At 43.3% G+C, this 23,899-nt stretch overlaps 2 protein-coding genes across 11 annotated transcripts in view; both read left to right on the top strand.

Annotated features, from left to right (window-relative positions):
* SLC36A2 (solute carrier family 36 member 2) overlaps window positions 1-7,711 on the top strand; it is a 74,939-nt gene extending 67,228 nt beyond the window's left edge. For all 10 annotated transcript variants that reach the window (XM_029218354.1, XM_029218352.1, XM_029218353.1 and 7 more), the window contains 3 exons: window positions 842-1,008; window positions 3,147-3,316; window positions 6,157-7,711. In XM_029218354.1, coding sequence (XP_029074187.1) covers window positions 842-1,008; window positions 3,147-3,316; window positions 6,157-6,428 — 609 coding nt within the window. In that variant the 3' untranslated portion in view covers window positions 6,429-7,711. The remainder of the gene's footprint in view (window positions 1-841; window positions 1,009-3,146; window positions 3,317-6,156) is intronic.
* A 5,556-nt stretch (window positions 7,712-13,267) lies between these two features.
* The window catches only part of SLC36A3 (solute carrier family 36 member 3), a 32,178-nt gene continuing 21,546 nt past the window's right edge, over window positions 13,268-23,899 (top strand). Inside the window, exons 1-4 of the mRNA XM_029217629.1 lie at window positions 13,268-13,530; window positions 17,161-17,251; window positions 19,728-19,816; window positions 22,608-22,703. Of these exons, the coding sequence (XP_029073462.1) occupies window positions 13,391-13,530; window positions 17,161-17,251; window positions 19,728-19,816; window positions 22,608-22,703 (416 nt within the window). The 5' untranslated portion in view covers window positions 13,268-13,390. The remainder of the gene's footprint in view (window positions 13,531-17,160; window positions 17,252-19,727; window positions 19,817-22,607; window positions 22,704-23,899) is intronic.

Below are 23,899 nucleotides of genomic sequence, written 5' to 3'. Positions count from 1 at the left end.
TCCTTTTTTTTGTTTTTTAATTATTTATTCACTTATTTTGGCTGCGCTGGGTCTTAGTTGCAGCATGCAGGATCTTCATTGCGGCATGTGGACTTCTTAGTTGCCGCATGCGGACTCTTAGTTCCAGCATGCATGTGAGATCTAGTTCCCCGACCAGGGATCGAACCCCGGGCCCGCTGCATGAGGAGCGCCGAGTCTTACCCACTGGACCACGAGGAAGTCCCTCTTTTTTTTTTTTTTTTAATTGTGGTGAAATATACCTCACATAAAATTTACCATCTTAACCAGTTTTAAGTGTACAGTTCAGTGACATAAAGTACATTCATATTGTTGTACAAAGATCATCCATCTCTTTTCATCTTGCAAAACCAAAACCGTGTACCCATTAAACAATAATTCCCCATTTATTCCTCCCCCCAGCCCATGGGACTCACCAGTCTAATTTCTGACTCTGAATCTGACTACTCCAGTTACCTCATATAAGTGGAATCACATAGTATCTGTCATTTGTGACTAGCTTACCTCACTTAGCTTAATGTCTTCAAGAGTCATCCATGTTGGGGCATATGTCAGGATTTCCTTCTTTGAAAGGCTGAATAATATTCCATTGTATGTATGGACCACATTTTGTTTATCCATTCCTTCATTGGTGGACACTCAGCTTGCCTCCAACTTCTGGCTACTGTGAATAATGCTGCTATGAATGTAGGTATACAAATATCTGTGCATGTTCCTGCTTCCGATTCTTTTGTGTACATACGCCGGGAAGGGGCATGCCTTTCTTCTTTATGCTTGTGTTCCTCTTTCTCCTCCTCTCTTCTTACATTGGGTGTTTCTGTAGGTTCTGCCCCTGGAAAACAAGATGAAGGATGCCCGCCGCTTCCCAGTCATCCTGTCTTTGGGAATGTCCATCGTTACTGCCCTCTACATCAGCATCGGGACTCTGGGCTACCTGCGGTTCGGAAATGACATCAAGGCCAGCATAACCCTTAACCTGCCCAACTGCTGGTAACTCTATGGGCTCTGAGGCGGTAGGGGCTCAGGGCCAGTGGGAACAGGAACATATAGGTCACTTTCTCCTCCTTTCCGCAGAAGGTAAACTGAGGTCTGGAGGGTCTCCACAGGGAGAAGCAGAGCTGACACTGGAACCCTGGGCTCTGGATTCTCTGTCCAGGGAGCTCTTCTTCAGCAACAGCCTCCCATGTTGAGTGAGGCCTTGATAGCTAGCTTAGTATGAGGAAGGACATGATTTAGGAAGAGAGGGGAGAAGTCAGAGTCCTTGGTCACCTAAAGAGAGAAAGGAGGGGCACAGAGAAGGGCAAGAGGCAGAGAGTGGAGCCGGTGGGTGGCTCCAATTACATTTACTAAGGCTGCACTACCAAGTCCTGCAGAGTAGCTAGGATGAAAAAGTAGTAAAACAAGAACCAATTAGGGAAGACCATTAGAATCTGGAAAATGTTTATATCAAGTGACCCAATTCATATAACAGTTAGCTGACCCAGACTTCAACACTGAATATTTAAATAGACAGATGAACCCCTATCACATGGTGCACTTTCTCCCACACTGAGGCATGTCATTAATGACCAGGTGCCTGTCTTTTTAAGGGTCACTTGGAGGCTTAATTTGTCTAAATGGGGCTCCTTTCCCAAGTTGATCAGTATCATTCACCAAGCATTTACTGCATCCCAATTACACGCAGATGCCAGTCTAGGCACGTGGTGTGGAGGGTGCTGATGTGAGTAGACTATGATTTTGAGCTTCACCGTCTTCCTCAGCTCATGGTCCCATGGGAATGGGGAATGGATAGTGTACGTACACAAAGACTACATAGAACAGAAAAAGAAGCCCTCCAGAATAGTGGAGAGGACTTGGGGACTCCCAAGGAAAGAAAGTACATTGGAATGGGAGAACAGGGAATCTCCCTGTCCAATGAGAACTCCGTCCAAACAAGGACAACGACAGCACCTCTGAATCCAAGACCCAGTTACACCAACTCCTAGCTCCTGGTCATGGATGGTTTATTTAACTTCTCTGATGTTCAGTTTCCTCTTCTAAAAAGCAGAGTTATCATGCGGATTAAGTTGGGCATGCCTAAAAGCATCTGCAATGTAGTAGCACCTCCTCTAAAGATGGGAATTTTTAAAAACAGGTGGGGTTTGCACAGATGGAAAGGGAGTAGAGAGGGTGTTCCAGGCAGCAGAAATAGTGTGAGCAAGAAACACAGAGATGTGGAAGTTTGCCTTTTTAAGGAATGGACTAAATATACACAGACACAGTCATACAGGTTTATTTAACATGCCAGATGCATCTACCACATTAGTGGGCTAAATGAAAAAAGCCTTATCTCCATTGGTCAAAAAAGGCATCGATAAAACTCAGCATCCCCCATCACATGTTCTCCTGCCCCCAGTCTGAGGCCTGCAAGTAACCCTGCCTCTCCTTTTATCCCCCAACCCTCACACAATCCTCTGTGTAGACCACCTCTTCCCTCAAGGATTTGGGATTCTGCAGTTCATTCAATCACCTGGAAGCATTTGTTGAGAGCCTGTTATATGCCAGGTGCTTTGGGGGATCCAGAGAATTCCTAAGAAAGGAGATTACAGAAGACCAGATCTTTTAGACCCAGGTTTTTTGGTCTTCACCACTTATCACTTGTATCTCCCTGAGCAAGGTACCAGGCCTGAGCCTCTGTTTCCTAAAATCTAAAATTCAGCGTCAAGTGATGGTGGTTTATGAAGGCGTTATATTACCCATACCTGAGATTCTTTTTATGTAGAGATGACCCTCTCAACGGTTTCCATTTGAATCTGTGATGCTTCACTCTATTTCCACTGCATGCTCTGCTGTGACTTCCTTTCATAGAAGGTCCCTCCCCATCATTTTCAGACAAGGAAACATTTGCCTATGGGACTGTTCCAAGGTCAGAGGTTAATGTACAAGGAGGCCAGGGACTTCCCTGCCAGTCCAGTGGTTAAAACTCCACACTTCCAATGTAGGGGGCTTTCAATCCCTGGTCGGGGAACTAAGATCCCACATACCTTGCAGAGAGGCCAAAAAAAAAAAAAAAGCAAAAACAAAATAACAAGGAGGTCAGGTGTCAGAGCACATTGGCCTTGAGAGCACTGCTCTGGTTTGTCCTGCAGGCTGTACCACTCGGTCAAGATCCTCTACATAATTGGCATCTTGTGCACCTACGCCCTGCAGTTCTACGTCCCTGCAGAAATCATCATTCCCTTCGCCACCTCCCAGGTGTTAAAGCGCTGGGCACTGCCTCTGGACTTGTTCATCCGCCTCGCCATGGTCAGCCTGACATGTGAGTAAAGAGGCAGAGCACCTCGTTGCTGTTTTCCTGAGGGTTATCAGGAATCAGCCAGATGGCAGACAATAGTCATGATAACCAGCATTGATTGCATACTAACTGTGTTTCAGGGACCATTCTAAGGCTTTCCAAGTAGTAATTCATTTCATTTATGCTTTAGGGGCAACTTAATTCTTACATGTACCTAATTAGACAGATTTACCGGTGTCCAGCTTGAGGGAGTGACAACTTATCAAATAATAATCACAATAAGAACTGACTTTTATTAAACACCTACTATGTGCCAGCCACTGTGCTAAGCTCTTTCTGTTCCATATTTCATAGTATCTTATTCAGTCCTTGCAGGAACTCTTAAGAGGTAGGACTGTGATAAACTCTACTTTGTAAATGAGAAAGCTGAAGCAGAGAGTGATAAGTAATTGGGCAGGAAGTGCCAGAGGTGGGATTTGAACCCAAGTCCAGGCCCATCACCCTTCACCTCCAGGACAGAGGTTGAAAATGGTGGCCAGTGAGTCTAATCTGGCATCAGAGGTATGTTGTTTCACCCTCATAATGTTGTATAAATTTGGGCCAACATTAAAAATGTGGGAGAGGTCTCACATACAAATGCAGATTTCTAATGTTTGGGGGAATAATAAAATGATTTGGCCAACCTAGGGTCACATCCCCATTGGCAGCAGTTCCTTGGCCTCCGATGGGCTGGTATTCACCTGTTGGCTTCAACTGTCCCCACTCACCCCCTCGGCAGCCCTCCTTGTGCTCCAGGCCCTATGATCCAGGGTGCCCCTTTCTGTAAGTATTTTAGTGGAGGCGAAGATGATAGAGATTCCTGTGTTGTGTTTGCCATGGCCCAGCTGTCCCTAAGCCTCCTTTTAATTGTGATTCTTGCTGTGCTAGACCAGCCCATATAAATCATGGGACACTGATTTTCTTCCTTTGAAGTTATTTGTTCCCAATTTGTCCTAGGAGGCAGGGACACTACCCTTCAGAATATTAGAGACTCCAGAAAGATCAATGAATTTGCCCCAGATATGAAGATAACAATTCCTTAAGCTTCTGTATGCATTGCCCCAGTCAGTACATATGCAAACAGTTACTTGCAAACAAGTAATAATAATAAAGTAATAATGAAATAATAACAAAAATAACTTTTCTGAGTGTTTTACACGAATTAACTCATTTAAAACTTTAACACCTGGGCTTCCCTGGTGGCACAGTGGTTGAGAGTCTGCCTGCCGATGCAGGGGACACGGGTTCGTGCCCCGGTCCGGGAAGATCCCACATGCCGCGGAGCAGCTGGGCCCGTGAGCCATGGCCGCTGAGCCTGCGCGTCCGGAGCCTGTGCTCCGCAATGGGAGAGGCCACAACAGTGAGAGGAACGCGTACCGCAAAACAAACAAACAAACAGAAAACAACTTTAACACCATTTGCGGTATGACCCATAATACCTAAAAGGATAGCTACCATCCCCGTTTGGCAGATAAGGAAAAAAGCTGAGAAACGGGTGGAGACTTACCCAAGGCCACACAGGGAGAAACCAGAATCCTGCCTTCCAGTCCTGTTTTGTTCTGTTATACCACACTCCACCCCAGGAAACCTGGGGGAGCCTCTTGGGCTTTCTTTGTAACTAGGAAAATTGTCCATCAGGTAAAATAAAAAATGTAAAAGCCCAGGCCTATAAAACAGCCTACAAAAAAAACTATATACATAATATATAATTATATATAAAAATTTAAACATATAATTATATATTACATATAATATATAATTATAAAATATAATTATATAATTATAATTATATCACATATATGTATATATTATATATATATATAATTTCAAAATCTTTATTTTAGCTTTTAGTATTTCTTTGTTAGATGTTTTCTGACATGTATATAAAACCTGGAGAAGATACTGCTTTAGAGGGACCCTGTGATCTTGTTCCCACCGAAGACCCCTTTCTATAAATAATTTCACATTTTAATTGTTTGCAAGTAAGAGGTTCTTGCAGTCATGTTACTTATTAATGTTAGTTCCACGAAGGTAGGGGTTTTTTTTTTGTCTATTTTGTACATTGACACATTCCAAACAGCTGGACAGTTCCCAGCACTGTTATTTAGTGTTATTTATTAAGTAAGAGCTTAATCATTGAACACGTAGAGATTCGAAATGTACTTCCGTGGCATAAAAATTATCTTAGGCTAAAAGCATTAGAACAAGCAGCCACAGGGGGCGCAAAGCCTTATCTAAACTTCCTTTGCTGAATTAAGCAGGAACTTCTGAAAAATACAGGCACCATAAATCCCCTTTCTGGGAGATTTTCAATCAGAAAGAAGACTAACCATCATCACAGACTGAGTAATTACTTAAATTATCAGAGAATGTCATACCTTCCACTTGTTCTTGCATGGAAGCTATTTCTCCCCCATCCAGTTCCCCTTCTTTGTTTGGAGAGCCAATTCATCTGAAGGCTCCCTAGCCCGAAATAAACTTTGTCTTTCCTCCTGTTAATTGCCTAATTGTCAGTTAAATTCTCAGGCCCCCAAACACTTGAACCTGAATGGGAAGCGGGAAGGTTTTTCTCCCCAACAATATGAATGTATATATTTGAACAATAATTGGTCGAAAATGATTGAAAAGAGACACACCAAAATTTTAATGTATAAACCTCTAGTGAATGTGATTGGGGGGTATTACAGGAGTTTCAACTTTTTCTTTAAGTAACTGAATGTATGAGAAATAACTGGTATATGTTTTAAGAAAAAGATTTTTAAAACAAACTTTAAAATTTTGGCTAAGCCTGGGAAGAGCCTTCTATCCCGTATCATCTCCCGCAGGCGTCTTGGCCATCCTCATCCCCCGCCTGGACCTGGTCCTCTCTCTGGTGGGCTCCCTGAGCAGCAGTGCACTGGCGCTCATCATCCCGCCCCTCCTGGAGATCACCACCTACTACTCAGAGGGCATGAGCCCCGTCACCATCATCAAGGACGCCCTGATCAGCATCCTGGGCTTCGTGGGCTTTGTGATGGGGACCTACCAGGCCCTGGACGAGCTGATCCAGTCAGAAGACCCTCTCACGTTTTCCAACTCCACCATTTTTATTCAGTGAAAATGGCGCTGCTTCTTACCCACCAGCACCTGACATTTAATGATATAAATCTCTTCTATATGCATTATCTATATTTTGCTGCTTTACCTTTCTCTGAGTCAAGTCACAGTGAAACAAGCACGGACTCACCAGCTACAAGGTCTAGATGGTAATTTAAAAAAAAATTTTTTTAATTTATTTTCTTTCCATCTCTAGCTTTCCACTACACTGAGAGCTCTCTCACTGAAGGCTCTTGATTCCATTCGGGTTTTTGGCAATTCACACGATGAATTTCACACATTGAGTGGGGCTATGCAAGAGGAAGCCACCAGGGGGCATCCAAGAGGCAGCACCTGACAGAAGGAGGTGCAGCCAGCTAAGGCTGATGGTGATTTGGTAGACAAAGGGTGTCCCCTTTTCCAGATCTGTTTAAAGAGCAAAGATTAAGAGTGGGGACATAATCCATAATCCAGCAAGGTGTGCACAGCTCCAGCGTCAAGATGGACAGGATCCACAGGTCCATGGTGAGCTGCAACTCTCAGACAGAAAGGAACCACCATATTTAAGTCAAGGGCAATAAACTTTCTAAACAACTGGATAAAGTTTTGGCCCAATTCAAAGATCTCAACAAGGGACAGTCGTCACAGAAATGGATGTGCCAATGGCGGGGGGTTGGGGGTAGGGTGGGGATGGACAATGATTATTTCATTATTTATCTCTTGATTCTTTTTTTTTTCTTTAACCTCTTGATTCTTGCAACAAGCGTTCTTTCTTACCTACCACACACCAAGCATAGTTCAAAGTTCTTGTAATAGTTTGCAAAAATGGCGACAAATTCCTCTTGACAATGTGACATTGCAGCTCCCATCAAGAAGTGAAATCTATATCTCTACCCCTAGAATCTTGTCTTGGCCTTGTAACTTGATTTGGCCAATGGGACATTAGTAAATGTGACGCAAGCAGAGGTTTCGTGATGGCTAATGCATTGGAACTTTCATCGTGATGCTCTGCGTAGATAAGAGCACCAAGTGAAGAAGCCGGGGCTAGCCTGCTGGAGGAAGAGAGACCATGTGGAGCAGAAATGAATCATCCCAGTTGAGCCCCATCTCCCAGAACAGCCAGCCTGCCGACTTCCAGACACGTGAGTGAAGTATCCTAGACTATATACAGCCCCAGTCAAGCTGGCCTGGACCATAAATATTGCTCAGATGCTCCACAGAATTACAAGAAATAATAAATGTTTTTAGTTTTAAGCCATGAGATGTGGAAGCTTTTATGCAGCAAAAGCTAACTGATACATTTCTCTAAAGGGGATACACTAATGAGTGAGAAAAGAATCTCCGTCCTCCAGCTAGTCTGTTCTCCACTGGGGAATAATGACAGGTCATCAACTAAGTTAATATCATCATAGGTCCTTTTGAGGGCAGGGGGACACTAACTGCTCTGGAGTACTGAGCATGTCTTTCCACCGGTGGCACCATTAGAGCTGGATTTTGAGTAGAACTTGGGTCTCCCAACACTGAATCTGACCCTCCTTCCACTCAATCCTGCTGCCTTGACATTCCCGTGCCTTTTGTCATGTCTGACCTTGGCTGACAGCCAGGAGCCCCTCAACCCAACACAGCACTTCACCCTTCTTGGTGGTGACGGCTCCCTCCCTCCTCCCTAAAATCACTAAAATTGGGGAAAGGCATATAGATAAATGAGATGTTGTAGGCAGATCTGTAGTTTAGTGGGGGGTAAGGATGTTTCTTATTACACTGTCTATGGTGTTGGAAAGTGACCCATGCTTGTTTCAGCCTCAGTTTTAGGATACCATTTTAAACAGCCCTTTCCTGCTTATTTTTATCCATCATCCTCCCTTTGCAGCCTAGGGAAGTTACGGAGGGGTGAGGGGCGTGTCTGCCTCAATTCCCAAGTCCTGGTCTCCTGTTTTTGTGTGTTACTTTCTACCTGCTGGATTCCAGAAGGTACTTCATGAACACAAGCTCCACACCCAGATCCCATAGTCTGCAGAGTACCTGCTGGGAGATGGGACACTCATAGCCTCTGCAGTGGTCCACAGCCTACCTGGCCAGAGTGCTGGGTCATCATTTCTACATCAGAAATGTAAAAGACCCAAAGGACTTCCACCGATTGGTTCAGAGGCTTGGCAAAGTGGTCTTCCTCTCTCTGACCCTGTCTCCTCCAACTGGCTCAACTGTCACCCCACCCAACCTTGCTAAGTTTAAGATTGTTTTCTCTGTTATTAAAAAATGGTCACTCTCATTCTCCAAGGACAAGTCCCTACTGTGTAAGATGATCAGGTTAATCTTATCATTTAGACCAGTCTGGCTAAAGTTAAATCTTGGAAAGAAAGAAAGAAATTTAGCAACATGGATATAAGCAATAAAAGCAATCTGGGGAGACTTATTAGTAATTGTCAGCAACACTAAAGATACCAACTATTAGAATTGTGTGAGTGTTGGGGGTATTAAAATTTTTTAATTGTTTGATACTGGGTTTTTACATACACACACACACACACACACACACACACACACACACACACACACAGAGGCTTCCCCCGCCCTACCCGCCTACTGATTCTTTAACTTTGGGAGCTTGCTTTTGAATCAAGGATCAGAGAAAATCATTCCGTTCCTCAGTGAGCACTTTTTAAGTGTTTTGCATGTGCTTATCTCATTTAATCCTTACGGTGAAACCATGAGGTATGTATTGTCATTGTTCTCATTTTCAGATAAGGAAATAGGCTTAGAAATATTGAATAACTTGCTGACGATCAAACATGTAGTGACAAATGGGTTCAGGACTGAAGACTTTCCACACCAACACTCCTCACTGCTTTGTAGAGAGCCCAGGAGAGACCTTTGAATGATGGTGGTTAAAGTAAAAATGGGAAAAATGTGTCCAGTAGATTACACATTTTAAAAAATTAGAAACCCCACAGCCTCTCTTTATAAGTAATAAATCAGCTGTGAACTGAAGAGGGGGTTTCTGGAGACTGTATGGTGATTCAGGAGCAAAGCAGGATTTCCTTGCCACCCTTCAAGTCTGCCTGATGCTATTTAAACTCTTCTCAGGCCTAGAGAGAAAAGAAAGTCTCCCCTACTTTTTACACAAAGATATCCTGATTCTGATACCAAAATCTGACAAAGCACACAGAAAAACCATGACCAAATATAAACATAAATACAAGCATCTTTGGGACTTCCCTGGTGGCGCAGTGGTTAAGAATCCGCCTGCCAACTCAGGGGACACTGGTTCAAGCCCTGGTCCGGGAAGATCCCACATGCCGCAGAGCAACTAAGCCCACAAAACACAACTACTGAGCCTGCACTCTAGAGCCCGTGAGCCACAACTACTGAGCCCACATGCCACAACTACTGAAGCCCATGCACCTAGGGCCCGTGCTCCGCAATAAGAGAAGCCACCACAATGAGAAGCCCGTGTACCACAATGAAGAGTAGCCCCCGCTCGCCGCAACTAGAGAAAGCCCGCATGCAGCAACGAAGACCCAACACAGCCAAAAATTAATTAATTAATTAATTAAAATATAATGTGCAAAATCATTATCTTTCCTACATACTAATTGTCATCAAAAAAACAAAATGAGTGGAATGATATCAGCAACATGGAGTGAAGAGCTACCTCTCTCTCTCCCCCCTTCAATCTACAATCCATCAAACATCCACAACTCAACAAAGGCTCCTCTACCCAACACACCAGGACACTAGAGAATTCTAAACATCTGTATACCTAAAGGTGGGTAGACTGAAACACATAAAGGAGGCAGAACTGACTCTTACTGAGGCAGTAAGAATCTGCTTGCCAATGCAGGGGACAGGGTTCAAGCCCTGGTCCAGGAAGATCCCACATGCCGTGGAGCAGCTAAGGCTATGAGCCACAACTGCAGTCCAGAGCCCGCGAGCCACAACTACAGAGCCCACGTGCCACAACTACTGAAACCCACGTGCCTAGAGCCTGTGCTCCGCAACAAGAGAAGCCACCGCAATGAGAAGCTCATGCACTGCAACAAAGAGTAGCCCCCGCTCGCCGCAACTAGAGAAAGTCAGCGCACAGCAACGAAGACCCAACACAGCCAACAATTAATTAAATAATTTTTTAAAAAAGAAGTCAAAGACAAATACTCTATGATTTCACTTATATGTGGAGATTATATGTATTAAAAACTAATAAACAAACAAAAACAAAATAAATGAACAAACCAAACTGGACAAAAACAAACACGTAGATATAGAGAACAGAACAGTAGTTTCCAGAGGGGGAGGGATGGGGGAGGGCAAAATGGGTAAAGGGCGTCAACTGTATGGTGATGTATGGAAACTAAACTTATGGTGGTGAGCATACTGTAGTGTATAGAGAAGTAGAAATTTAATATTGTACACACGAAACATATAATGTTATAATATTGTACACATGAAACATATAATGTTATATATCAGAATTACCTCAATTCAAAAATAATAATAAAACTAAATAAAAGGGGAGTTATTAGAAATCCTACACATAACAACAGGAAACAAAAGCACCTAGAAACAAACTTTTAAAATGTGCTATATCTATGTGAAGAAAAAGTCTACTAAGAGGCATAAATTAAGATTTCCATAAATAGAGTCATAATGCATGCTTTAGATGGGAAAACTCAGATTGTAAATATGACCATTTTGCCCAATGTAATCTATCAATCTAACTTAATCTCAATAAAAATGCCCAAGTAGATTTCAGTGGGGGGTTGAGGGGGTTAGGAGATTCTTAAAGTTATCTAGAAGGATTAATGGAGGGGGGAAATAAAATCATGAAAAAGGTAAAGTGGCCCTTTCTTATCAGATATTAAATATACTACATAATTAAAACAATTTGGTACTAGCATTAGAAAAGACTAACCAATGGAAAAGGAGAATACAAAAAAACAGATCCAAGCCTACAGAGAAATTTGATTAATATGAGGGAAACCTTTCAAATAAAATAAGGAAAAGATAGATTATTCAATATATGGTGTTGGGGAAACTAGCTAGCCATTTAGAAAATGTATTAGCAACAGTAATAACTTATTGGTGCTTACCAGATGCTGAGCACTGTTCTAAATGCTGTACACATGTTAATTCATTTAATCTTCCTAACAACGCTCTGACATTGGTATTACTATCATACTCATTTTACAGATGAGGAATGTAAGGCACAGAAAGGTTAAGTGACTTGGCCATGCCACACAACTAGTAAGTGGCAAACCCAGAATTCTATTAAGAATTAAAAATTAGATATTTAAAGGCAAAAATTAATAGCCATTAAAAATATACATCTTTATTTTTCCAAAGAAGACATACAGATGGCCAGCAGGCACATGAAAAGATGTTCAACATTGCTAATCATCAGAGAAATGCAAGTCAAAACCACAATCAGGGACTTCCCTGGGGGCGCAGTGGATAAGACTCAACACTCCCAATGCAGGGAGCCCAGATTCGATCCTTGGTCAGGGAACTAGATCCCACATGCATGCCACAACTAAGAGTTCGCATGCCACAACTAAGGAGCTCACACACCACAACTAAGGAGCCCACGAGTCACAATTAAGGAGCCCGCCTGCTGCAACTAAGACCCAGCGCAACCAAATAAATACTTTTTAAAAAAACCACAATGAGATATCACCTCACACCTGTCAGAATGGCTATCATCAATAAGACCACAAATAACAAGTGTTGGGGGTGTGTGGAGAAAAGGGAACCTTTGTACACTGTTGGTGGGGATGTAAATTGGTGCAGCCACTGTAGAAGACAGTACGGAGCTTCCTCAAAAAACTAAAAGCAGAATTACCATATGATCCAGCAATTCCACTCCTGGGTATATATCTGAAGAAAACAAAAACACTAATTTGAAAAAATACATACACCCCAATGTTCATAGCAGCATTATTTACAAATACCAAGAGATGGAAGCAACCTAAGTGCACATCAGCAGATGAATGGACAAAGAAGATTTGGTGTATATACAGTGGACTATTAGTCATAAAAGAGAATGAAAATTTGCAACAGCATGGATCGACCTGGAGGGTATTATGCTTAGTGCAATAAGTCAGACAGAGAAAGACAAAACCTGTATGTTATCACTTATATGTGGAATCTAAAAAATAAAACAAACGAATGACTATAAAAAACTGTGAGGAAAGAGACTCCACAGATACAGGGAACAAACCAATGGGGATACCAATGGGGAGAGGGGAAGGGGGAGGGATGAGACAGGGATAGGGGATTAAGAGGTACAAACTACTATGTATGAAATAAATAATATACTGTACAGCACAGGGAAATATGGCCATTATTTTATAATAACTTTAGAGGCTAATCTATAGAAATTTTGAATCACTATGTTGTACACCTGGAACTAATATAATATTGTAAATCAACTACACATCAATTTAAAAATAAAGCCACTCCACCCCCACGCAGCGAAGGCGGCAGCCAGATTACCCTCTGTTGAGCCACACCTGTGTCCTGCGAGTCAGCAGCACCTTATTGGCCGGGCAGCCTCCATTGTGAGGTAGTTCTGGTTTCCTCCTTACCAAAGACAGACAAGCCCTGAGCCTGGCCCTACATCCAGGCACCAGAACCTCCAGTCCAATGCTGTCTTATTCCTCCCAGTCACACAGTTCACTTTGCCCTAAAGCACTAAGGGCTAAACTGGGAGGGGCTGAAACCCCGGGCGAGTCCCAGCGTGTGGCGGGGGCAATCACAAGGAGCCCTGAGAATCATCCTGAGATGAGACTCTCGTAAGTCCCCAAAGCCAAGTGAGGCATATAATCGACATCAGCGTCCCCCTCTCACCAGCGCCGGGGCCAGGCACCCTTGGGAATTAGAAGCCAGCGTCTCAGTCCTGCAGCTTTGGTTCCTCTGGAGAAAAACCCATGGGAGGCTGGTTCAAGGCTGTTACAGTCCTTAACCCTGAGCCACCACCACCTACCCACCATGCTGAAGATCTCATTGCTTGGAAGGGACAACAACAGCGAGCCCAAGTCCTTGGATGATGGGTCCAAGTCACTCTCGGAGAGTAGAAGTAGCATCACTTCAGAGAGTGTCCGCCCTGAAGAGGAAGCCAGTGGATTATCGTAAGTGGTTGCACGGCCCTCCTCTACCTGAGGTCAGGCACTGCTACCTTCACAGAGCGGGGCCACAACTTCCTACTTCTCTCTTCTTAACACATTTATTCCCATTGAACAGGAGACACGTGGATTAAAGACAAAACCTTCAGAATCTAAGAAGTTTGACCCATGTGGCTCTGGGTATTACACCTGTTTCACAGGTTTTGCAAAATCGCAGAGAGTCATCCCCAACATGAGCTGCTTCTTTTTTTTTTTAAATTAAGTAATTTATTTATTTAACCTGTGCCAGGTCTTAGTTGCGGTGCTCCGGGATCTTAGTTGTGACATGCGGACTTCTTAGTTGTGGCATGTAAACTCTTAGTTGCAGCATGCGGGATCTAGTTCCCTGACCAGGGATGAAACCCGGGCCCCCTGCGTTGGGAGAGTGGCGTCTTACCCCCTGGGCCACCAGGGAAGTCCCCAACGTGAGCTTCTCAATTCCCACAACAATTTTCTATCTCAGGCTGACTGTTCTTTCTTCAGCAGTTTCAAGCTGCTTTCCTCTCTGTCGACTTCTGCTATCATTCATACTCTCTCTCCCTCTGTCTCCACCCACCAGCCTCCCTCTCCCTTCCTCATACAAACCCATCCAGGAAATAGAAGTTCACCTCCTAGACCCATGTCCCTACTTTTACTCCCATAAACTCAGACACGTGGCTCTTTTCCCCAGGGCTGTATTGCCAATCAGACTATTATTTAGTAATCAGATCAGATAATATCCATGGTATAGAGAGATTGTAAATGACAATACCCAGTGCTGAAAGGATGTCAGGAAACGCCCTCTGTCGTGTCCTTTTGGGAAGAATTAAGCTAGTACCTTTCTAGATGGCAATGTTGTAATATATGTCGAATCCTAACACATATTTATATAAAACATACAAATACTTATTTGGCCTATGCTTTCTTTTAAAGTACACACACAAACAACTGGCCGTAGTGGCTGCTTCTGGCTAAGAGAATTGGGAGACTGAGAGGCAGAGATAGAAGAGACATTTATGTTCACTACATAAGGTTTTTTTGGGTTATTTTTTAGTTTGTTTTACCTTTTGAATTTCATACTGTGTTACTTAGGGCTTTTTTTTTTTTTTTTTGTCTGCGTTGGGTCTTCGTTGCTGCACGTGGGCTTTCTCTAGTTGCAGCGAGCCGGGGCTACTCTTCGTTGCGGTGCGCGTGCTTCTCATTGCAGTGGCTTCTCTTGTTGCGGAGCACGGGCTCTAGGTGCATGGGCTTCAGTAGTTGTGGCACGCGGGCTCAGTAGTGGTGGCGCACAGGCTTAGTTGCTCTGTGGCATGTGGAATCTTCCCGGACCAGGGATCAAACCTGTGTCCCCTGCATTGGCAGGTGGATTCTTAACCACTGCGCCACCAGGGAATTCCCCTACTTAGGGCTTTTTAAGCGTAAGTAAATATAAATAAATAAATCCTTTGATCAGTTATACCACTTCCAGGAATTTTTCCTAAGGAGACAATAATGCAGGTATGAATGATAATTTTATTGAAGCCAGATCTTAACCTCAAATCTGGTTGTAATACTGACAATTGAGAAACAACGAGAGATTATTTAAAGTATGATACACATAGTGGGATACAATACAGCCATTAGGAGCGATGAAGGAAATCTATGGTTGTGTGAAAATATGTAGGACATACTAGTCATAAAGAAAATTAAAATACAGTATTATAATGGTTCTCCTTGTGTACAATCTGTGTGCATTTATAGACAAGTAAGGATGCCTAGAGGAATGTTAAAGTGTTAAAAGTAGTTTTTTCCAATTGGTGGAATTTGAGTATTTCCTTTTATAATGACAATGTATCATTTTTCAAGGAAAAAAAAATAGAAACTTTTTTTTAAGTCCCTGGGAGCTCCCAACATGTGTTTTACTCCTCACAGCCCTGCTCTATGATGCTGTTAACTGAGGTGCAATGTTTTCTCCAAACCCTTATCTCACCCTTCCCAAGAGATTTGATCAGGTTGGGCAAGACGCTGCTATAGGAAAGAAATGAGAGATGGAGGGATGGAGAACAGGAAGGGGGCACATCTTTTGGAGAAATTACTATCAAAGAATTGACAAAAGATTGTTTTAAATAGGGTGGGTTTTTTGGGGTTTTTTTTTTTTTTGACTTTGATATATTTTTCAAAAATTGCAGTTACCAAGAAATATAAATTTCTGTTGGAAGTGAAGGGACAGCTTGTACCACCACCACCCCCTTTGCTTAGGTGAAAAGTCTGAACTCACAGAGATGCTGGAAGTCACTCTCTTCTCTCAGCCCCAGCCCTCTCCCTGGGCAATACTGAAATGCCAAAACCTGACCCAGCCCTGACACCCTAACCAGGAGGACAAGACCAGGAGACGTGAGCACTGACTGGCCATGTGACCTTGGTCAGTTTATTTCCACCCTCCGGGCTGCCTCCAGACAGTCCAAAGGCTGCACAAGGAGGTGCCTCCAATGTCCTCCTCCAGGTACCTTTTGTTACAGGAGGAGGGGGCCCCACTACCTGCTTAAACCAGCCTTTGCTTGCCTTTTTTCTATCACCCCAGCTCTGTCTCCTCTTTAGGAAGCCGTTTCAAACAGGTGAGCACCAGAAGGCCAAACCAAAGGTGGTGGTGGTGATAAGGATGTTGATGGTGATGATGCCTCACATCTGTGAAGCACTTCACAATTCCAAGATTCATTACCTCTTCTGATTCTTAGTATATCCTTGGGAGGTAGGCAGGTCAAGATGAACAAACAGAAGATGTAAGCAGCCGAGGGGCCTTCCCAAAATAGTGATCAAACACAGTCGGTTAATGGCAGAGCTAGAACTCAAAATCTAGTGGTCCTACCACAGTTCAGTCCTTTGCAGTCAACTTTTCATTTCAATTCCTTTTTGATTCTCTTCTCAAGATCCTGTTCCACATTCCCCCTCCCTAGTGGACTGGTGGTGCCTGAGCAGGTGCTGCCAGCACTGGTGTGGAGAACATTTAGAACCCTGGTACCTAGCACCCTGCCAGGCACATAGTAAGTGTTCTATATGCACGTTTAGCAACTGTTATTAAATTGTATCCAGTGCATAGCATGGAATAAGTTTGCAGTGAATATTGTTGAGTAATTGGATGAAAGAGTGAACTAGAACCAATAAATACTCCATATGTGGTGGCAGACGGTTGTTTCTCTAGTGAATGAATTAATAAATGACTGGGCAGCGATAATTACCTGTAAATTGAGAAAATTCTTATTATTTTTTCCATTGTCTATCTAAATGCCAAACATCTAGTAGGTCTCAATACATTTTGAGTGAAAGTATCACGAAAGAAATCGTTGAAGGCATTAACGAATAAACTGGTACTAGGGAGTTATCCAGAATAGTGGCAATGGTTATTAACTTTTTCTTTAGGGCCTAGTGTGTGTTAAATATTTGTTGAGTCACTTGAACCAGCACCAGCCCTCGATCAGAGGTTCCAGAACAGACCCTGGGAACAGAGTTAAACCAGAGTCCCCTTCATCTGGTTTTGTCTTCCCACCACAGGGTGCCTGGAGAGGCGGAAAGAAGCCTGAGCGTTGCGTCTCCTTTCCCTCTGCTAACATACCCTTTTGTTGCCTTATGCTCCCCCTACAGGATTATGCAAACCTTGATTCACTTATTGAAATGCAACATTGGCACGGGGCTCCTGGGACTTCCTCTGGCCATGAAAAATGCCGGCTTATTGGTAAGATGGACCTGTGCAACGGGGACAAGGTCTACCCATTTGGGGGAAAGGGTTGGCGGGTCCCTAAGGCCTTAGTACTGTTTATCAATGGGCAATAAGCCTATTGCTTAGGGGGTCACCCTTTGGAATAGGAAATGAGCCTATTGGCATCAATCCACTGGAGCCAACCCAGAGCTAAATGGAGCATGCCTGGAGGAGACAAGCCATTCTTTTTTTTTTTTTTTTCCAGTTTTATTGAGATATAATTGACATACAGCTTTGTATAAATTTAAGGTGTACCGCATAATGACTTGACATACGTATACTACAAAATGATTGCCACAATAAATTTAGTTAACATCCATATTCCCATATAGTTACAAAAATAGATGTTTTTTCCTTGTGATGAAAACTTTTAGGATCTACTCTCTTTGCAACTCTCAAATATACCATATAGCAGTGTTAACTAAGTCATTGTGTTGTACAATATACCCCCAGTACCTTTTATCTCATAACTGGAAGTTTGTACCTTTTGACCACCTCCATCCAGTTCCCCTTCCCCACCATTGTTCTTAAAGACTCACCATACTCGCATACTGATGCAGGGTCTACTTTGCCACAGTTCTCCCAACTCCCTAGGATTATATCCTTGTTATTTCATTCATTTCTATCCCCTCCAGGCATTTGAGTGTGTGACTCCTGTTTTTGATTGATTGTTTGTGAGAAAGTGGCTTGGAAGATGAGGATAACGAATTCTCTACCAATCCCCTGACACTTCCTGTGCCCTCCCACCTCTGTCTTCTTGCATATGCTGTTACCTCCTCCTTTATTTCTGTCTTTTGAACTCCACCTCCTCTGTAAAATTTGACTGTTTCCGATTAAAATTCCTTCACCTTGTGTTTTTCTAGAACTTATATATACCTAACCTGGAATCCTTCTAGCACTTACAAAGATGAAACATGCTTATTTTTTAAAATACCTATCTTCCTCACTTACCTGAAAGCTCTGAGGGCAGGTACTCTCTAATTCATCTTTATACCTCCCCACAATACCTGCTATAGAGACTGGCACACTGGAAGTCCCAATTTGTGTCCATGGAATTGAATAGATAATTTCCATTTAGTTGAAACTAATTTCTCCTTCTCTCCAGGCCTGCAAAGTGGCCCTCATGTCTAAAAAGGTAACATGGAGACCCTGGCTACTGACATGACTTCCAATCTGAATCAGTTCCAACCCAGAGATGGGACGTTCCCCTTTAGAATTCTCAGGGTTCTAGAACTTCTGAAGAGCATTATTACCACATGGCCCTCAACCAAACTCTCTTTGCCAGTGTGGTCTTTGCTTTTTAATATAACTCTTTTATCCTTTGATTTTGGTTCCTAAGAGTTATTAGGTGATTTCTTTACCCTCCATCTCCCATCAGAACCTGTAATCATGATTCATTTGAGAAATATATATTGAGCACCTACTATTCTTAAGCCCTGGGAATATAGATATAAACAAGACAAAAGAGTCTCTGCTATAGGGAGGCTACATCCTGGTGCAATCTAGTGGTGCTCTTCATCTCTCAAATTTCTTTGTGATATTAGCACAGGTCACATCTATAAAGGCACAGGTGTCCAGCACAAAGAGGGTGAGAGAGTCCCTCTTTGCTCTGTGCCGTTGTGATCACATCTGGGAGATAATGATTAATAATGAGCGCTGCTTTTTAATATCATTGCACTTAAAAAAAAATGGAGACTGTGAAGAGGAGACTTGTTCATTAGCTTGACTCTAGTCATCGTTTCTCTGTGTATGTATATCAAATCATGTTGTTCACCTTAAATACATACTATTTTTTGTTAAAAAAATAAAAGGGACATGGAAAGTAGACATACGAGAGCAGTGATTCTCAACTGAGGGTAATTTTGCACCCCCCTTACCCAAAGACATTTACAGTGTCTGGAGACATTCTTGGTTGCCACAACTTGGAGAGGAGGGGGAGGGAGTGCTTCTGAAATCCAGTGGGTGGAGGCCAGTGATGCTGCTATATATCCCACAATGTATAGGACAGCCCCCTGCAACAACAAAAAAAATCAGCTGGCCCAAAATATCAGTAGTGCCCCTTTTGATAACTTTGTACTAAAGGAAGGAAGCCAATCCCTAAAAGGAACCTTGGTCTTCAAGCATCTTGGAGGAGGTAAGGGCTGGGATATGAGAAGGAATGAGAGATCTAGAAGCGGAACTAAAGGCCGATGAGGAAAGGCATGGGCTGTCTGGGAGGTAGTGAGCTCTCTGTTACTGGAAGTATTGTAGCACAGGTTGGGCAGCCACTTTGCAGTGATGCCAAGAAGGGTATTCAGGCCAGAGCATCTGGGGGCACAAGGACATTCAGGCAGGGGCTCTCATCCCCAAATCTCTATTATGAGAGGGACCCTAGCACCCAGGCAGGGAGAGGGCCAGGTATGGGAGCAATCCACCTGTGGCTCACTGTGCCCACATCTCCTTTCCCCTCCAGGTCGGTCCTTTCAGCCTGCTTGCCATCGGGATCCTCACTGTGCACTGCATGGTGATCCTGTTGAACTGTGCTCATCGCCTAAGTCAGAGGTGAGAGTCCTGCTTCTCTGTCACTTGGTGCCGGGTTCCATCTCAGGGTGTGCTAAGTTTCCCTGGATCGCTGACCCAATTAGCTGGCCCCCTCTCCAGGCCACCACCCCTGCTCCTCTAGATACTGCAGAGGCGGTGGAGGGAGTGATTAAAATCCCACCTGGGAACTCCTAGGTCTGGACCCAACTCTCCTGCTAACTAGCTGGACAACTTTGCCAAGCTCCTGAACTCTCTGAGCCCAAATATCCCTATCTAGAGAAATCAAAAGGGAAAAAGGATGCAAATCTGCTCCTACATATCCATGAATATGCGAGATACTTAAGATGTCTTTCTTTTCCTCTTAATCTCCCCACCTCCATCTCCCCCCAACTCCAATACATACACCTTCGAAGGGGAATTTTTTCCAGGTAAACCCTTCTTGGGACAAGTTAGTAACAGTAAAAAAACATAGTTAGCAATGAGATGAATAGCTCACAGGGATATTAGGGATATCCCTAATACAGGGATCATTCACTTCAATCCCTAATAAAGTATACATACAACACTCAACGTTTATATATTTAAAACTGTAATGCAAAACAAAATTCCAGAAGGAAAAGACAAATGCAGTGAAAACAAACAATGATGAGAATTTCATATTTATAAACTAGCAATTCATGGTGATTAGCAATTCTTTACAGCCAATAGCCTTATGGCTTTCTGTCCACAGGGCTCAGCTTCTCCCAAGGCAGGCAAATCTAAATATGTCCGCATAGATGTGGAGAAAGTCCTCATGAGTCAAAGTAGGGATATTAAATGAAGCTCCTCATAAAGTCAAATTATCATAACCCAAATAGGTGCATCTGGAGTATATATCAATCACACCTAACTCGTGTGGTACTTTCCAGCCCACGAAACACTGTTAAGCGCATTTACTCATTCAGCAATTAAATTTATTGCACAATTACATTGTGCCAGGTACATGGCAAGAGCTTTGCAAGTCTTCTTTTATTTACTCCTTACAGTAAAATTTTATGGTAGGCACTATTTTTCCCGTTTTATAGATGATTAAACTGAAGCTTAGGTGAGTTAATGCCTCGCTCAAGGTCACACAGCTAGGAAGTGGCAGAGCCAGTATTCTAAGACCTGTCTGACTCTACCCCTTAACCTATCTGCAAATCTTTTTCTTCCCTCAAGCCTGCCAGGACCATTTTATCACCGTGCAGGTTTCCAACATCTCTGTCATTTATGACAACCTTTCCCTGATTTTTGCTTTTGATTATTTGTTTTTCCTTTTTTTTTTTTTTCTCTAATACAGAGGTTATAGACCCATGGCCTAAGAGCTGACAATGGTTTTCAAATATACTTAGGAGGACTTCTACTGTTTTTTAAAAAATATTTATTTAATTGACTGTGCTGGGTCATAGTTGCAGCAGGGGGGCTCCTCAGTTGCGGTTCATGGGCTCCTTAGTTGTGGCATGTGAACTCCCAGTTACAGCATGCATGTGGGACCCAGTTTCCCGATGAGGGACCTAACCCAGGCCCCCCGCATTGGGAGCACAGAGTCCTAACTACTGTGCCACCAGGGAAGTCCCTTGGTTTTTTGTTTTTCGCCAGCGTTTAAAAACCTGGGGATTTCACATAAAAAAAAGTCTGTACCTTCTTGCCAGTCAGACACTCTGCCACTTCTGCGGCTTCATTCCTTCATCATTCAGCTGGAGCCACATCCTGATCAACCCCTTTTGGAGCAAGACCTGTACCAGAGCCTAGGATACTGTCTCCACTATCCCCTATTCTGTCTCATATCCAGCACTTCTCACCACATTACTGATACCTTTCTGATCCCCATTGCTTTTGAATTTGTAATCCTCAGAGTAATGTATTTGCCAGTCCTATGCAATGTGACCTCGTCTATTTTCATATGCCAAGTGCATTGAGTAATAATAAAAACAGAAGCATCATGCCATGTTCTCAGTGCATCACCATATTCATCTCTTACTGGCTCCTCCCCAAAACCCAGACTGCATGTAAAAAAACTGAAGCCTGGAAGTATCAAGAGACTTGCTCAAGGTCTCCCAGCCATCTAAGGGGGTGTGTTGGGACTTAAACCCTAGTCCCTGACAAGTCTGGGGCCCTTTCCCTCTCCAAGCTACTCCCCTGAGTCATGCAATTAACTCCAGGGACCTGGGCAACTTGCTCCCACTTGCTCTGTTGACAGTCCTCAGCAGGGCCTTCCTGTCCCTTAGGAAGGGCCACCTAGGGAAGGAGGGATGAGGAAAGAGGGATAGGCTGGAACTGGGGTGTCACATCCTACAGGGGTGCTGGGCAGGAGGCTAAAGATTACCTTTGCATGGTGTCTGGTCCGGGGCAAGCATCCCAAATGTTCCAACACCCTCAACAGTGGGAAGAAGGGAATGTAAGTCCAGAAAAGACAGAACCACTGTCTTGGCCATACTCATACCCCGTCCCCCTCCCTTCTCCTCCCTCTAACCAGGTGTGCACACCTCACAACTTTCGTATTCTCTCTGCCCTTATTTGCAGACCTAATTAATTCACAGCTACTGTCTACCTAAATAATAATAATAATATCCACTTAAATATTAGTGTTAAAAAAGACAACTACAAAAAAGAGGCAGAATTCTGAAACTTTAAAAGTATACCATTATAAAATATCTCAATAACACTGTTGCTAGAAAATTACCAGAATGTCCCATATTAATATATGAATATATAATAATTACTCACTTCGGAAGTACAGTGTACTTTAAAAAAAAAAATGTTTTAAGTTATTCATTGCTTGTCCTTTCCCTAGACTGCAAAAGACGTTTGTGAACTATGGAGAGGCCACGATGTACAGCCTCGAAACCTGCCCAAACACCTGGCTGAGGACCCACTCAGTGTGGGGAAGGTAGTAGTCATAGATGTCACAGTAGTAGTAGTAATAACAACAACAACAACAATAATAATAATCCTCACCTGTTTTTTCTTTATTTCTAGTAACACAATTTTAAATGAATATGGTCTTGTTGAAAACTATTGAACAATATAGAGAATCTCCTCTGATAGCTCCATCCCCCATCCCACTCTTCACCCAAGAAGTAATCACTGATATCTAGTTAGTAAACATTCCTCTAGACTTTTTCTCTGCGTGTACTTTTTCTCTGTATATATGTGTACAAATGGAAATATATATTTTGTTTTGTATTTTCTTGTATATTAATTGGAATATTTTTTGCAAATTTGCTCTTTCATCTAATAATGTGATTAATTTCTTTCCACATTGGGACATGGAGATTGACCTCATTATTTTGTAAGGCTCACGACGTTCCCCCGTGTAGATGGATCCTGTGGGGTTTTTTTTTTGCAGTACGCGGGCCTCTCACTGTCGTGGCCTCTCCCGTTGCGGAGCACAGGCCCCGGACGCGCAGGCTCAGCAGCCACGGCCCACAGACCCCCCAGACCGGGGCACGAACCCGTGCCCCCGCATCGGCAGGCAGACCCCCAACCACTGCGCCACCAGGGAGGCCCAATCCTGTGGTTTTATTTAATCCTTCCCCTAATGGTGAACATTTAGGTTGTAACCCTCGCTGGATAAAAAGTTTATGGTGTACAGAATGCTCTTCTCTGTCTGATCTCCTCTGATCATCTCAATGACCTTGTGAGGTAGGTAGGTGTATCTTTATTGGGAGGAAATATGGTGATAAAGGCTCACAGAGACAGAATAATGTGTCCAAGGTCACAGGTATAGATACTGGTGAAGCAGGGTTTTGACCAAGCACCTAACATGTTAGCCTTTCCCAGCAGAGCCCCTCAGGAGTTAGTCCCTCACCTGCCAAGATCCTTCCTGCAGCTCCTCTCTTGGGAATGTCAGTAGGTCACTGACCTCCCAATCAGGAGTCACTCTGATTGTCAGACAGGAAAGGCACGGGGCAGTAATAATAGAGACCTCGCAATTGTCCATCGTTTCTCACGAAGATTTATCAGCTTCTGATGATACCCTGAATAAAACTTTCAGGCAGGAAGGCTCCTTGGAGATCACTATATCCATGCCCCTTCAAGTGGAGGACAATGAAGACCAGATAGAACAATAAAGCTGCTCAAGTT

The sequence above is a fragment of the Monodon monoceros genome, unplaced genomic scaffold (genome assembly GCF_005190385.1).
Source record: "Monodon monoceros isolate NGI ecotype Baffin Bay Population unplaced genomic scaffold, NGI_Narwhal_1 Super_Scaffold_12, whole genome shotgun sequence".
NCBI classification, from domain to species: domain Eukaryota; kingdom Metazoa; phylum Chordata; class Mammalia; order Artiodactyla; family Monodontidae; genus Monodon; species Monodon monoceros.
Note: the sequence above shows the minus strand (reverse complement) of the source record. Positions and strands in the feature narration are given on the sequence as shown.